This window comes from Lepus europaeus, chromosome 13 (genome assembly GCF_033115175.1).
Source record: "Lepus europaeus isolate LE1 chromosome 13, mLepTim1.pri, whole genome shotgun sequence".
In the NCBI taxonomy this organism is placed as follows: domain Eukaryota; kingdom Metazoa; phylum Chordata; class Mammalia; order Lagomorpha; family Leporidae; genus Lepus; species Lepus europaeus.
Window position 1 is genome coordinate 81,607,768 of NC_084839.1, and position 15,514 is coordinate 81,623,281.

Genomic DNA, 15,514 nt, shown 5'->3' on the forward strand with positions numbered 1-15,514 from the left:
GTTTGTTCTCCGCTTGATGGACTTGCACTGAAACACAGCGGGAAGTGACTAGAGAGACTGAAACAAAGTCGAAAGGATAGGAATGCATGCTTACCTCATGGGCACAGAGGGCTGAGCACTGGCAGATGGCTGTGACCGGGCTAGAGTATTGGCCTGGGCCTCTTCCTCCCACAGCATTTTGTCCTGTACCCACTTGTAATGTCAGATGGGGCAGGGGACTTGCCTCTTAAATTTTATTTATTTGGAAGGCAGCGTTACAGTGAGGCAGAGGGCTGGGGGTGGGGGGAGTCTTCCATTCGCTGGTTCACTCCCCAGATGGCCACAATGGCCAGAGCTGGACCGATATGAAAACAGGAGCCAGGAGCTTCTTCTAGGTCTCCCACGCGGGTGCAGGGGCCCAAGCACTTGGGCCATCCATTGCTGAGCAGAGAGCTGGATGAGAAGTGGAGCAGCTGGGACCCAAACAGGCCACCCATATGGGATGTAGCAGCTTTACCTGCTGCTCCCGCGCTGGCCCTGGGACTTGCCTCTTTAGCTGGGGTCCTAGCTTGGACTCCCCTCAGATATGTCATGTATACTCATCCTAGCATTGAAGGACTGGGTGTTTTGATGGTGGGAAGCATCCTATTTAAGACATGTGTTCTATTTCAAATTCAGACAGAAAACGGTCTCAAGAATACACCAAAAATCCTTGATGACATCTTTGCCTCTTTGGTGCAAAACAAGACTTCTGCTGAAGTGGCCAAGAGGCCTCAGGGCCTGACGATCAAGCCCAGCATTCTGGGCTTCGACACCCCTCACTACTGGCTGTGTGATAATCGCTTGCTGTGCTTGCAAGACCCCAACAACAAGAGCAACTGGAACGTGTTTCGGGAGTGCTGGAAACAAGGGCAGGTAATCCAGGCTTCTGCTCCCAGCCCAGCCCAGCTTCCCCTCTCGGCTCATTAGCAGACTTCAAAGAATCCCACGCCAGCTTTTCAGATGGCCTCTCCTCACCTCTGATTTTTATGCTCCATTGTTTTTGGGCAAATAGAATTAGGGCAGGGTGTGGCTGAGTCTTATTTTGTTTAGCAGGCTTTCCTGAGCTGTCTTTTTCCAATGAGGTTTTGATTGTTTCCAGCCAGTAGTCAATGGGTTACCCAGGCTTGGGGGTCTTATGTTGTGAACTTTAGCAGGGGAAGGGGGAGTGTGTGAAGAGGCTGACAGAGCCAACGCAAGCCTGCAGCCACATGAAGAGGAACTGCCTGTGGACGTGGGCAGGGGTGGCCGAGTTCAGACTAAAGCCTCCCTTGTCTTCTTTAGCCAGTGATGGTGTCAGGAGTGCATCATAAATTGAACACTGAGCTTTGGAAACCCGAATCCTTCAGGAAAGAGTTTGGCGAGCAGGAAGTCGACCTAGTGAATTGTAGGACCAATGAAATCATCACAGGCGCCACAGTAGGAGACTTCTGGGATGGATTTGAAGATGTTCCAAGTATGTACGGAAGATTGCCGGAGGGATTGTGAGAGGAGGGATTCGTGGGGGGTTGGGGCCCTTCTGTGGCGGCAGCAGCATTGTCCAGGGCTTTGGAACTTAAAGTTAGTGTCTGTGTCCCTCCCTCTTTGTTTTCACAGAGTTCATGCTTTTGAACTGAGGCATTACAACAGGTGGTAATTTTATTAGAAGCAAATAGTTCTGATGAACCTTACGGGTGCTGCCCAGAAGATAGGGGCTGGGAGGGCTGCTGGGCCTTGTAGTCCCTGGACAGAACAGCACATGGTCTAGGTCTCTGAGCCAAACAAGTCATTTCCGTTTCATGCTGGCCTCAGAAAACTGGGGTTACTAAACACCTGTGGCCTTTGATTGTTGAAGCTCATTGCTGTTGGTTAGTCAGGAAGCTGCTTGCTTCTTCCAGAATATTCTACAGGAGGAACAGACTGGATATGGGAGGAACAACTGCGGAAACACCCTTGTGTGTAATGGGCAAAGGGGAGTGGCTGAATCTCAAAGAACAAGTAGCAGTTTACTAAGTAAGCATCTAGAAAAGAAAGAATTCTCAAACAAATCATTGAGTTGGGAATATTTATTTTGCTGCCTTTAGGGTACAAATGGTTTTCTTGACACTGTTAATGTGCAATGGTTGGCAGTTGGCAGGATGGGGGAAAATAATATTTGTATACTCAATGTATCAGGTTATAAAAATTCACAGATTTTATTTGTATTGTTGAGGTATAAAATGCACATTTGTCATTTTTCTCTTTTTGAGTTACAAATAATTTCATTTTTTCCAATTTCCTTTCAGATCGTTTGAAAAATGATAAAGAACCAATGGTGTTGAAACTTAAGGACTGGCCACCAGGAGAAGATTTCAGAGATATGATGCCTTCCAGGTATGATAGGAAGCTGAGGAGAAAGAATTCTGTTCTTACCTTGGTAGAGTAAATTCTTTTTTGAGGAAGTAAGATAATAGTTTTTGGAGAAGCAAAGTTTTCATAGTTCTACTGGTGCAGATTTTTCACTTCTAGTCTGTAACCTTTGAAGAGGCGTGCATTTTTAAATGAGATGAGGATCTTCCAGGTCAGGCTAAGGAGAGTACCACATGTTCTCCAGGGTAGAGCCATGCCAGGGACAGGCTGCCTTGAACTGCAAGGCTGTTTGGAGACAGTCATGGGATCAGATGTGTCAGTCACACCATTGAGTTAGATGACAAGATATCTGAATTGGGAAATCCTCTCCTGATATGAGTTTGAAACCTTGAAAAGAGGGTCCTCACAACTATTTGAAAGGCAGAGTTAGAGATCTTCCATCCACTGGTCCATTGGTTCACTTCCCAATGGCCACAATGGCCAGGGCTGGGTCAAGCTGAAGCCAGGAACCAGCAACCCCATTCAGGTCTCCCACTTGGGCCATCTTCCGATGGCTTCCCAGGTGCATTAGCCGAGAGCTGGATTGGAAGTGGAGCAGCCAGAACTCGAACCAGTGCTCGTGTGGGATGCCAGAGTTGCCAGAAGCTTAACCCTCTGCACTACTGAGCTCCTATTGTCACTTCCTGGCAGTTAGTCATAGCTCAGCTCCTTCATCTGAAATATATCTGACACATTTGTGTGGTAAAGAAGAAAACTTTGTTCCTATCGACTGTACTTTAACCGTAGTGTATATTAACTACAGCTGTCTCCATCTACACACTCAAAGATCTGTTCCTTTTGGTAGAGAAGAAACGAAGCAAGTCACACAACCATGAACTAGAAATAGAAAAGAAAGCTAATTTTGTAAATTCTTGGTTCTCTTGTCCTAGGTTTGATGATCTGATGGCCAACATTCCACTGCCAGAGTACACACGGCGAGACGGCAAACTGAACTTGGCCTCCAGGTTGCCAAACTACTTTGTTCGGCCAGATCTGGGTCCCAAGATGTATAATGCTTATGGTAAGGAGGAAATGACTGGAAACAAGTCAGATTGCTTTCTGGATCATAATCCTAATGCTTAACACAGCAACAGCCTTCATTTTCATATGTTTACTTTTGTTCCTTGGCCACATGTGTGTGTATTTCCTTTTCACAGTTGGCAGCCGTAGGACATGTGCAATTTTTTCCTCTTTTCTACATGTAGTTTTATACTGCATCCTTCCATGTTACTTATCTGAAAGGTGGAGTTGCAGAGAGATTTTCCAACCACTAGTTCCCTCCCCAAATGGCTGCAATGGCTGGAGCTGGGCCAATCTGAAGCCAGGAGCTTCTTCTGGGTCCCCCACATGGGTGCAGGGGCCCAAGGACTTGGGAACCATCTTCTGCTTTCCCAGGCTGTGGCAGAAAGCCGGATCAGAAGTGGAGCAGCCTAATCTCGAACTGGCTCCCATGTGGGCTGCTGGTGCTACAGGTGGTGGCTGTACTCGCTAAGCACAGCGCTGGCTCCTGTATCATAGGTTTTAATGGTTCATGGTGCATCACTGAATATAGTTTTACTCAATTCAGTGTTGGTGGATATATAGGTTAGCATCCAGCTGTTTTAATATCTACACTTAAATGTTTTATGTTGTGGGTAGAAGTTAGTATTGAAAATACCACTGGCATTCAATCTTGTATGGATATAACTCAGTTAACAAGGATTTCTGGGATGAAAGATTGGTTCCTACATTTGCTGTAGTGTTTCATGGCTGTTACTGTACCCTCAACCAGTTAACACGTGGTCTCTAATGAGGACTGGATCATGGTTGGCCATTTTGAGTGAGTTAACTATTTATTCATTTATTTGAAAGGCATAGTCATAGAGATAGATCTTCATCTGCTGGTTCACTCCCCAGATGGTTGCAATGGCTGGAGCTGAGCCAAGGCAGATCCAGAGCTTTATCCGGGTCTCTCAGTTGGGTGGCAGGGGCCCAGGCATGGCACATTAGCAGGGAGCTGAATTGGACATGGAACAGCCAGGACTCTGAACTGGTGCCCATATGGGATGCTGGTGCTACAGGCAGTGGCCTTATCCACTTCGCTGTGGTGCCAGCTCCCAACAATTTATTGTTGAGTGAAGTTCTAGTTTGAATCTTTCAGTGAAATTCTTTTTATCCAGGTCTCTTGGAAATTAGTTTGGTTTTATTCCTTCCTCCCTCCTGTAACTACTTCCACGTTCTCTGCCTACTCTGGTCTCTCAGATCTGAGAGTGGCAGTCCTGCTCAAACAGGACAGTCTCCTGGTGTCTTTACCATGTTCTGCAGAGGCTGGGGGAGGGGTCCCCAGCAGGAGGGCAGCCTCAGCGAGCCCTGCCTGTGCTGTGGGACCGCAGTGTTCCCTTGCCAAGCTCCTCCCCTCGGGTCCTTCAGAGCCTGTTCACCTGTGCGTATCAAAGTGTTTTCCCTCCAGAGCCAATGATGTGATGTCACATAGTGAGCATCCATCCATGCTTGATAGCGATCCTGGAGCTTTGTGGGATATTAGTGGATGCCTGAGACATTTTCAGTTCCAGCTGCCTGCTTGGGGTAAATAGCAGCAGGTTTTCCCCCCTGAATAGGTGGCAGTGTTACTCTAGAAAAGCTCCCATGATGAAACTGTTCCCAGCCAGAAGCAAGCGTGCACGGAGGGGCTGAAAATACAGACCCCTCAGGCTTCATGAACATACGCATTACTACAAAGTGGTTATTTTTCGAAGATTTGGTGATGGGCCTGGGACTCCTCCATTTGTTAAGGCAGAGTGCACAGGCTCTTTTGGGCAGGCTTAGATTCCAGCCTCTCTCCAGCTACAGTCAAACAGGATAAGGGGGATACCGACCTGCTCAGGACCACCAAGGGGTAGCAGGTATGAGACAGGAACATGGAGTTTTGTTTTCCGTAGAACCGTGGTGTTTTCTGGGACGCCCTTCTCCGAGACCACTGTCTTTATAACAATCATGGTTCCCTTTGAACTCGGGCTTCTTCATCGTAGAGGCCGCGGCCGTTAAGGTGGACTGGGTCACTGGCTGCTTGGGCGTTGTTTCCATCCTTGTTTCATCCAGCGTAGCAAGCAGTCCCAGCTCGGGCGCTGAGACCTGTTTTTCTGTCCTCGCCTCCCCTTGGTCTTAACCGTCATCCTGAAGGTTGTTTTCATTCCCCTAATTTTAACATACATATTTGCATCTTCGCATGTGTTCCTTTCAGTTTCAGCTTTTAACCTGCTTTTAGGCTTTACATAGATCAGACTTTCAAATATTTATCTATGCTGCTATACATAATTATATTGTATCACATTGATTTTTTTTTTTTTTAAGCTTTATTTGCTTGAAAGTGACCGAGAGAGAGAGAGAGAAGTCTTCCATCCACTGGTTCACTCCCCAAATGGCCGCAATGGCTGGAGCTGCGCCAGTCCAAAGCCAGGAGCTTTTTCTGGGTCTCCCATGTGAGTGCATGGGCCCAGGGACTTGGGCCGGCCCGGAACCAGTGCCCACATGGCTCTGCCGGTACTGCAGGCTTTATCTGCTAGGCCACAGCGCCGGCCCCCGATCCTCTTCAATTCTACTTTCTGGGGGTTTTGGTGTGGTGGCTAAGATGCTGCTTGTGACATCTTATTCCCTGTTTCTCTGCCTTTGAAATCAATAAAAATAATTTTAACTTTTCACTGTGGAAAAACTTTATAAACACTGGAAAAAATTTTAGAGACTTTTATTTATTTGAAAGGCAGAGGGAGAGCGAGGAGGAGGGATCTTTCATCTGTTGGTTCAGTCCACAGATGATCACAGCAGCCAGCACTGGGCCATGCTGAAGCCAGGAGCTTCGTCCAGGTCTCCCATGGGGGTGGCAGGGACCCAAGCACTTGGGCCACTTCTGCTTTCCCAAGTCATTAGCAGGGAGCTGGATCGGAAGTGGAGTAGGCGGGACACAAACTGGTGCCCTTATGGGATGCCAGCATCGCAGATTTGAAAGTCTGGTGCAGTGACTCCCCATGTACTCATGACCCATTTTATGACATAATTGTTTATTACCACCTCCCTTTTATTCTTCACTGTTGACAGGTTTTGTTTTCATTTTTTATTTGCTAGGCAGAGTTCTGTGACTCACTGGACCACTCTCTAAATGCGCACAACAACAGGGCTGGGCCAGGCCAAAGCCTGGAGCCAGGAACTCCATCTGGGTGGCAGGGACCCAGTATTTGAGACATCTCCTGCCTCTAGGATGTACATTAGCAGGAAGTCGGAATCAGAAGTAGGGCCAGAATTCAAACCCAGGCACTCTGAGATGGGATGTGGACAGCTTAAGCACCATGCCAAACACCCATCCCTCTACTGTTTTAAAATAATCTCCTGTGTCCTGCAGCATGAGGCAAGCCAGAAATAAAGCCCGCCTCCCAGCCTTGGGGCCTTGTCGCAGGCTGGCAGGTGATTCCTGTGGGTTAGGCAGTACAGCCACAGACCGTACTTGCCGGGACCTTGCTCTCGCCCCACCCTTGCTGTTTGTGTTGAGCTCTCCAGAGGTGGCCCGGAGGTGGTGGCACTTTTCCTTTACACCTGAGAGAACCATGGAAGGTGTTGGACACAGTTCCCACTTGCACTGAGTAGAGCCAGTTGAGGTCCCAGCTTTAGGTACATGTGGGTAAGAGGACTCCACTAGACTCTCGATTTTTTTTTTTTTTTTTTTTTTTAAATAAAGATTCCAAGGCCATCACTGTGGCATAGCTGATAAAACCGCTGCCTGCAATGCCAGCATCCCATATGGGTGCCGGTTCAAGTCCTGGCTGCTCCATTTCCAACCCAGCTTCCTGCTGATGTGCCTGGGAAAGCAGAAGATGGCCCAATTCCTTGGGCGCCTGCACCCATGTGGGAGACCCAGCAGAAGCTCCTGGCTTCAGATTGGCCCAGCTCCAGCCGTAGCAGCCATTTGGGGAGTGAACCAGCAGATGGAAGATCTGTCACCACCTCTGCTTTATTGGAAAGGCAGAGTGATAGAGAATTTGCATGTTCTGGTTCATTCCCAAAGGGCTTCAAATGGCCAGGGCAGGGCCAGGACAAAGCCATGAGCTTGGAGTTCCATCTGAGTCTCCCATGTGGCTTGCAGAGGCCCAGGTACTTATGCCATCTGCTGCTTTCCTGGGCATACTCGCAGGGACCTGGATTGGAAGCAGAGCAGCCAGGACTCAAACCAGCCCTTAGATAATGATGGGATGCTGGCGTTGTGGGTGGTGGGCTTAGCCTACTGCGCTACAACACTGGACCCTAGACTCCCAAGCTTGAGCTCACCTGCTTAAGCAGATGTCCCCGTGGTAAATCCTAGCCTTAGATTCACTGCTCCGACTGTCTGCTTTCTGGTGTTTGGCTTTGAGTATTCCTTCCTTATTTTCCAGCACATTTGATTCATTAAAGAATTTTCTTCTCAGTAATTTCACCCAGAACTGTTCTCAGCAGGATCACCTGCGCCTGTCACCAGAGATGGGCGCCTCAGGAGTCTAGGCAGACACTGTTCCTTTGAAAGCTCAAAGGATGAGAGAATCTGATACTAAACATTCTGATCTTGCTTTCGCATGGAGAGAAGCGTTGAGTCCCAGCCAGTGGAAGAGACGGCCTGTGTTGTCTTCAGTAGGTTGAGAATGTTTTCTTTTTGCAGGATTAATCACTCCAGAAGATCGGAAGTATGGAACAACAAATCTTCACTTAGATGTATCTGATGCAGCTAATGTCATGGTGTACGTGGGGATTCCCAAAGGACAGTGTGAGCAGGAAGAAGGTACGGTGTCCAGGATGAAGCGGGGCGCCCTGGGAGCCAGGACCTGGATCTCACATTTGCTTCTCTCCCTCTAGAAGTCCTTAAAACCATCCAAGATGGAGATTCTGATGAACTCACAATAAAGCGGTTTATTGAAGGAAAAGAAAAGCCCGGAGCCCTCTGGCATATATATGCTGCTAAAGATACGGAGAAGATCAGAGAATTCCTTAAAAAGGTGAGGAGAGGCACAGAACAGCAGCATGCTGGATGGGCCATGCTGTGAACGGACTGGCTTGCTTAGGGGAGTCATCACCGTCACCACCTTAACTTTGTGTCAGCAGAACAGGCTGCAGTCGGTTGCTAAGGAACAGGGATGCTGGATTGGGGCTGCACTTTAAAGAGGACTTGCCTTTTTGTTTTAGTCTGTTTTCTAGTGCATTTGGAGATTTTTTGTGTCTACCTCGAAGTTCATCTGATCATCTGCTTTTTTTTTTTTTTTTAAAGATTTATTTATTTGAAAGAGTTATACAGAGAGAGGAGAGGCAGAGAGACAGACAGAGAGGTCTTCCATCTGATGGTTCACTCCCCAATTGGCCGCAATGGCCAGAGCTGCGCTGATCCGAAGCCAAGAGCCTCCTCCAGGTCTCCCACTCGGGTGTAGGGGCCTAAGGACTTGGGCCATCCTCCACTGCCTTCCTGGGCCATAGCAGAGAGCTGGATTAGAAGTGGAGTACTGGGTCTCGAACTGGCACCCATATGGGTTGCTAGTGCTTCAGGCTAGGGTGTTAACCCACTGCGCCACAACGCTGGTCCCCTACTAGCATTTTTTATGAGATTTACTGTATTGATGTGAGTGGCAGAGTGACAGGGAGAGAGAGGCTCAGAAAAAGATCTTCTGTCTGGCTTGCTCTCCAGATGGCTGAAGCAGCTGGGGCTGGGCCAGGCCAAAACCAAGAGCTTCTTCCGAGTCTCCCATGTGGATGCAGGGGCCCGTGCATTTGGGCCATCTTCTGTTGCTTTCCCGGGCGACAGTAGGGAATTCAATCAGAAGTGGAGCAATCTGGGACTTTTATGAGCAGCCCCCTATGGAATGCCAGTGTTGTAGGTGTGGCTTAACCTGTGTGCCACACTACTAGCCGCAGCTTCTGTTGGTTTTTATTGCCTTGAAAGTCAGCTCTCAGAGTTCGTATATTGGTCTGCAGTTCGTATGTTGGCCGTGGTCTGAACAGACTGGCAGGTTATTCAGCAAGGTCTCTGGTTTAGGCAGCTGGAAAGGAGGGGGCATCTCCAAGCTTGTGAGGTGCAGAGGCTTCTGCTTGACCGCCTTCAGTTCATTGACAGGGACAGACAAGGCTGTGGCTGCCGGGCACCAGTGGGCTCTCATGAGCCTGTGTTTGATCAGGGTGTTTCTGGCCAAGGATCTTTCGGCTTCAGAAAACCTGCTGGTCACCATACTGCTCCCTCGACAGTACTGCTCTGAGTCTGTACTGTGCCAGATACTGGGTCTAGAATAAATACATTTAGTCTGCAGCTATCTCTGGGATTACTTCATAACTCAGATTGTTGTTTTAATAACTATAAAACAGTTTCTAAGGAGCTCGAGCCTGCTGACATTTAAAAATCTAGACTAAATATTGTTCAAGTCCAGTATTCACAGAAATACTCAGTTTGTAGGAAGTGAGAGCAGGCATGGCACACTTCCTGTGGTTCTCAGCTGGCTCAGTGGCGACACTGAGAACTGTGCCTGTGGAGGCAGCACCCAGCAGCCACCGCGGTGGTCAGGGGAGATGTGTCCTCACTGGCCTTCCCACGCTGCCCGCTCTACAGCGTTTTTCCTGTGTTGCAGGTATCGGAAGAGCAAGGACAGGAAAACCCCGCGGACCACGATCCCATTCACGACCAGAGCTGGTATTTGGACCGATCATTGAGAAAGCGCCTTCAGCAGGAGTACGGCGTTCAGGGCTGGGCCATAGTGCAGTTTCTTGGGGATGTCGTGTTCATCCCAGCGGGAGCACCCCATCAGGCAAGAGCCAGTACGACTGCTTTACTGTCTTTACACTGTGACCTGAATTTGTTACTCATGGCGCTTGGTGTTTTCCAGGTCCATAACTTATACAGCTGTATCAAAGTGGCTGAAGACTTTGTGTCTCCAGAGCACGTGAAACATTGCTTCTGGCTTACTCAGGAATTCCGCTATCTGTCCCAGACTCACACCAACCATGAAGATAAACTGCAGGTAAATAGCACCGAGTTCTGGCGTTCTCTGGCTGATGATCGGCTTTGCACCTAGTTCCACTGTCTACTGAGGAGGGTGTGGCTTCCATCCTGACTGTGACGAGGTCTGCCGAGGTCTGCCTTGGATCCCGGCTCTGCTGCCAACCCAGGCGTGGTTTGTTGGGGTTTTTGTTGAAGATTTATTTATGGGGCCAGCGCTATGAGGCTGCCACCTGCAGTGCTGGCATCCCATATGGGCGCCAGGTACAAGACCCACTGCTCCACTTCTGATCCAGCTCTCTGCTATGGCCTGGGAAAGCAGCAGATGGCAGCCCAAGTCTTTGGGCCCCTGCACTCACATGGGAGACCTGGAAGAAGCTCCTGGCTTCAGATCCGCTCAGCTCTGGCTGTTGTGGCCATGGGGAGTGAACCAGTGATGGAAGACCTCTTTCTGCCTCTTTAGCTCTGCCTTTCAAGTAAATAAAAAGATTTATTTATTTGAAAGGTGGAGAGACAGATCTTCCACAGTTGGTTCACTCCCCAACTGTCTGTGACAGTCATGGTTGGGCCACATCCGGGTCTCCCACGAAGGCACTCAGGCTGTCTTCTGCTTTCTCCGGCACATTAAGTAGAGTGGATCAGCAGCTCAGCACTGGGACCTGAAAAGCACTCAGATGGGATGCCAGCATTGCAGGCGGCAGCTCAACCTGCGATGCCACAGTGCAGGCCTCCAGCCAGGGTCTGGGACACTGTGCCTGACCTTCAGTGCTACAGCGTCCTCAACAACCTGAGGCACACACTGGGACTGACGGGGTGGTGACATTTTGAAAGGCTTTCAGCAGCCAATCCCAGGGACAAAGCCAGCTGTGCCTGGGTACTCGCGCGGCTCTGCCAGGGCAGCAGCCCGGGGCCTCTGACAACATCGGTAGACGTTCCTTCTTTGAGACAGCCTGAGGCTTGGTGACGATCATCTCTTCTCCCGCCCCCAGGTCAAGAACGTCATCTACCACGCAGTGAAGGACGCAGTCGCTATGCTGAGAGCCAGCGAGTGCAGTTCCGGCAAACCCTGACCCCCGCGGCTGCGGGGCGTTACTGGCAGCTGTTCCGACTTCAGGCAGGCTTCCTGTGGACTCAGACTCTTGTTACCTCATCTTCTTTTTTAAACCGCGCCCGCCTTGGGAGGGTACTCCGTCTAATGTATGTATATTTCTAGTGTTTACAGACACTAAGTGTGTATATGTAGTGACTATTTACAGGACATGCATCCGTGAGCTGTGACTTCTCACCCGGTGCGGCACTCTCACCCCGCTGCCTGTGGGTCCCGGCGAGGAGTCGTCACTGCAGTGGCCGGGCTGGGGCCCAGAAGTGATTGCTGACGGTGCGGTTCTCACTGCTGCATAGGACTGGCATTATATAGCAGAAACCAACTACTGTACAATTCCTGGGGTTAACCATCTTTAGTTAAATGGAATTTTAATTTAAATGAAGCTTTGCTAATTTTAAGTGTTAAGCATTTTGCATTAAAATATTCATATAATATTTTGGCTCAGTTTACTGGCAGTATTCTCTGGTTTATGTATTCGGAACACCTCTTTTCAAATGCAGGTGTAAAAGAACTTTTTAAAAGCAAATGATTGCAGTGCTGATGTGGAGATAACCCCCCCCCCAGCCAGGTGGAAACCCTTCAAACTTATGCAAAATAAAACTACATTACATTCACAAATTTAAGTTAATAAGAAGAACCAAACAGACTGGGTAAAGGTAAGAAGTTTTAAAATAGTAGTACCTGAAATTCTCGTCTCTGTCAAGGAAGAACATCCATAATGAAGCCCACTGACTGTCTTAGGTCACTGTAGCTCTCAGAATTGAAATCAAATGGTGTAGACAAAGCTCCAAGCCTGGAATTCTGCCCCTGGGCTAAGTAGGATGGCTGGGGTCCTCAGGTCATCCAGCTACCTTAAAGCCAAAAGTTTCAGTGGATGAAATTTTCACTCAATGGGATAAAGACAGTAAGCCAAAAGAATGGGGAAACTTGGGGTAAGCCTCAGACTAGAGTGCTGGCTGCTGCACTTCCGATCCAGCTGTGCTGTGGCCTGGGAAAGCAGTAGAGGATAGCCCAAGTCCATGGGCCCCTGCACCCACATGGGAGATGGGTGATTTCTCTAACTGTACCTTTCTGATTTTTTTTTTTTAATGGAAACTTGGATCCTCTCTAGAGGAAGCCACTTTTTTTTTTTTTTTTTTTTTTTAAGATTTATTTATTTTACTTGAAAGAGTTATCCAGAGAGAGGAGAGGCAGAGAGAGGTCTTCCTTCCAATGGTTCACTCCCCAATTGGCCACAGTGGCTGGAGCTGGGCCGATCTGGAGCCAGGAGCTTCTGGGTCTCCTACGCACGTGCAGAGGCCCAAGCACTTGGGCCATCCTCTATTTCTTTCCCAGGCCATAGCAGAGAGCTGGATCGGAAGTGGAGTAGCCAGATCTCAAACCAGCACCCATATGGGATGCTGGCACTTCAGGCCAGGGCATTAACCTGCTGCCGCACAGTGCTGGCCCCAGGAAGCCACTTTTGTTTTATTTATTTAGTTTTTGACAGGCAGAATTAGAGAGAGAAAGGTCTTCCTTCCATTGGTTCACCCCCCAAATGGCCGCTACGGTTGGTGCTGCGCCGATCCAAAGCCAGGAGCCAGGTGCTTCCTCCTAGTCTCCCATGTGGGTGCAGGGCCCAAGGACCTAGGCCATCCTCCACTGCCCTCCTGGGTCACAGCAGAGAGCCGGACTGGAAGAGGAGCAACCGGGACTAGAACCCAGGGTGCCAGCACCGCAGGTGGAGGATTAGCCTAGTGAGCTGTGGCGCCGGCCAGGAAGGCACTTTCAAACCAGGCTTCAAAGGAAATGTATGCATACAAGGGGTCTTCAAAAAGGTCATGAAAACTGCATGGATTTCAATATTTTTTATACCAAATAAGCATCTTTTAATTCCATTTTCTAAGAACTTTTTGAAATACCCTTACATGGGTTTGCTAAAACTGACCAGATTTTGATAAAAGCTAAATAGAACTTAAGAAAATGACATGAATGTTAAAATTTGGTGGACCAAGTGACTGGAAAGGTACACAGAGTACAGCACTGGATGGCAGGAAACTGAAGAGATGTGTTTACAAGGAAAACAAACAGGTTTAGTTGTTGACAGCTGACAGAATTACAGTGGGGAGAACTGACATCAGCGATACCTGAGCATTTTTCAGTTGTCAGGTAAAGGTGGCCCAACTAAACCAAGGGTAAATTTAAAACTCGACAGCTGTGAGACAGTAATAGATTTAGAGTACCAAAACCAGTGCACGATAGCCGACTTAACCATGGTTCCGTTTACAGGTTTTTGACTTTTCAATGGCACAAAAGCCATGCACATTTAGTAGACACTGAGCTTAAGCCTGGAATTTGGGTCATTTTCCAGGCTGGCCACATACCTGTGCTGAGATGCTGCAGGACTGGGCAGCGTCACGGTCATGAGCTCCACACTGCAGTGTGGCTGAGCCAGAACACTCGCAGTAACGTTAGGTAAGAGTACTCCAGCTCTTGAGTATGCTGGACTGCAACCTCATTTTGTGGGTCATGGAGGCTGTAGGTACTTAAAAGCAACCAAGGGGAGGAAAAACAAGCTATAGGCTGCTAGTTCACTCACCAACACAGACGGTGCGAGTCCAGACTTGGGCGCGGTTCTCTGTGCTGGAGAACATACCTGTAAACGAGTCACAGAGCTGGCAAAATTGTTCTCCCTGCTAGTTACATTTTAAGACAGAAGCCATTTTAAACCCTTGCTGAAAGAACTGTAAGGAATCCTTGGGAAGTAAAATTATATCACGCAAACAAAAATGGTATAAAATTAATTACTTTTAGAAGTCTAGGGGCCAGTGTGTTGGCGCAGGTTAATCCTCCACCTGCGGCGCCAGCATCCCATATGGGCTCTGGTTCTAGTCCCAGCTGCGCCGTTCCAGTCCAGCTCTCTGCTGTGGCCCAGGAGGGCAGTGGAGGATGGCCCAAGTGCTTGGGTCCCTGCACCCACATGGGAGACTGGAGGAAGCACCTGGCTCCTGGCTTCGGATCGGCACAGTTCCGGCCATTTGGGGAGTGAACCAATGGATGGAAGACCTTTCTATCTCTCCCTCCTCACTCTGTAACTCTACCTCTCAAATAAAATAAATAAAATCTTTAAAAAAAAAAAAAAAAAAAGCCTAGGTAAGATCTGTTACTTCAGCCAAGGCAGAAACAAATGAAGTCCCTATCAACAGATGAACTGATAAACAGTCCATGGGATATATACATACAGTGACATGTCATTCAAACTTAGAAAGCAAAAAATACGCTAAGTGGACAGTCCAGACATGAAAGACAAATACTCCATGATTCCACTGATGTGCAGGTAAGCAGTAGAACAGCAGTTAACGGACTGGGAGGAAGGAGGAACGGGGAGTTGCCATGCAATAGTCTCTTGGAGGATGAAGTTCTGGAAATGGATAGTCACAATGGTTATGTAACACTGCAACTCTACCAAACGTCACAGTTATACAATGGTTAGACTCACAAATATGTGTATGTTGCTATATTAAAAAACGCCTCCCAAATAGGGAAAACCTTTGGTGGAGTTGAATAAGAAAATGATACTTTTAGCCGGCGCCGTGGCTTACCAGGCTAATCCTCCGCCTTGCGGCGCCAGCACACCGGGTTCTAGTCCCGGTCGGGGCGCCGGATTCTGTCCCGGTTGCTCCTCTTCCAGGCCAGCTCTCTGCTGTGGCCGGGAAGTGCAGTGGAGGATGGCCCAAGTGCTTGGGCCCTGCACCCGCATGGGAGACCAGGAAAAGCACCTGGCTCCTGCCATCGGATCAGTGCGGTGCGCCGGTCACAGCGTGCCTACCGCGGCGGCCATTGGAGGGTGAACCAAGGGCAAAAGGAAGACCTTTCTGTCTCCCTCTGCTGTCCACTCTGCCTGTCAAAAAAAAAAAAAAAAAGAAAATGATACTTTTAAATGCAATTGACAAATCAAGGCCTGGCTGCTAAGACACACCCGTCTGTGTCCAGCTCCTGGCCCTAGCTCTCTGCTCGTGCAGACCGTAAGAAGCGGCTCGTGGCTCGAGGAGCTGGGGCCCTGACACCAGGTGGGA

General features: G+C 48.7%; 1 protein-coding gene across 3 annotated transcripts in view; it reads left to right on the top strand.

The window, feature by feature from the left end:
- KDM3A (lysine demethylase 3A) overlaps positions 1-11,893 on the top strand; it is a 56,048-nt gene extending 44,155 nt beyond the window's left edge. For all 3 annotated transcript variants that reach the window (XM_062209808.1, XM_062209809.1, XM_062209810.1), the window contains 9 exons: positions 658-894; positions 1,303-1,474; positions 2,283-2,370; positions 3,276-3,406; positions 8,042-8,161; positions 8,236-8,375; positions 9,987-10,163; positions 10,242-10,376; positions 11,344-11,893. In XM_062209808.1, coding sequence (XP_062065792.1) covers positions 658-894; positions 1,303-1,474; positions 2,283-2,370; positions 3,276-3,406; positions 8,042-8,161; positions 8,236-8,375; positions 9,987-10,163; positions 10,242-10,376; positions 11,344-11,424 — 1,281 coding nt within the window. In that variant the 3' untranslated portion in view covers positions 11,425-11,893. The remainder of the gene's footprint in view (positions 1-657; positions 895-1,302; positions 1,475-2,282; positions 2,371-3,275; positions 3,407-8,041; positions 8,162-8,235; positions 8,376-9,986; positions 10,164-10,241; positions 10,377-11,343) is intronic.
- Positions 11,894-15,514: the final 3,621 nt, after the last annotated feature.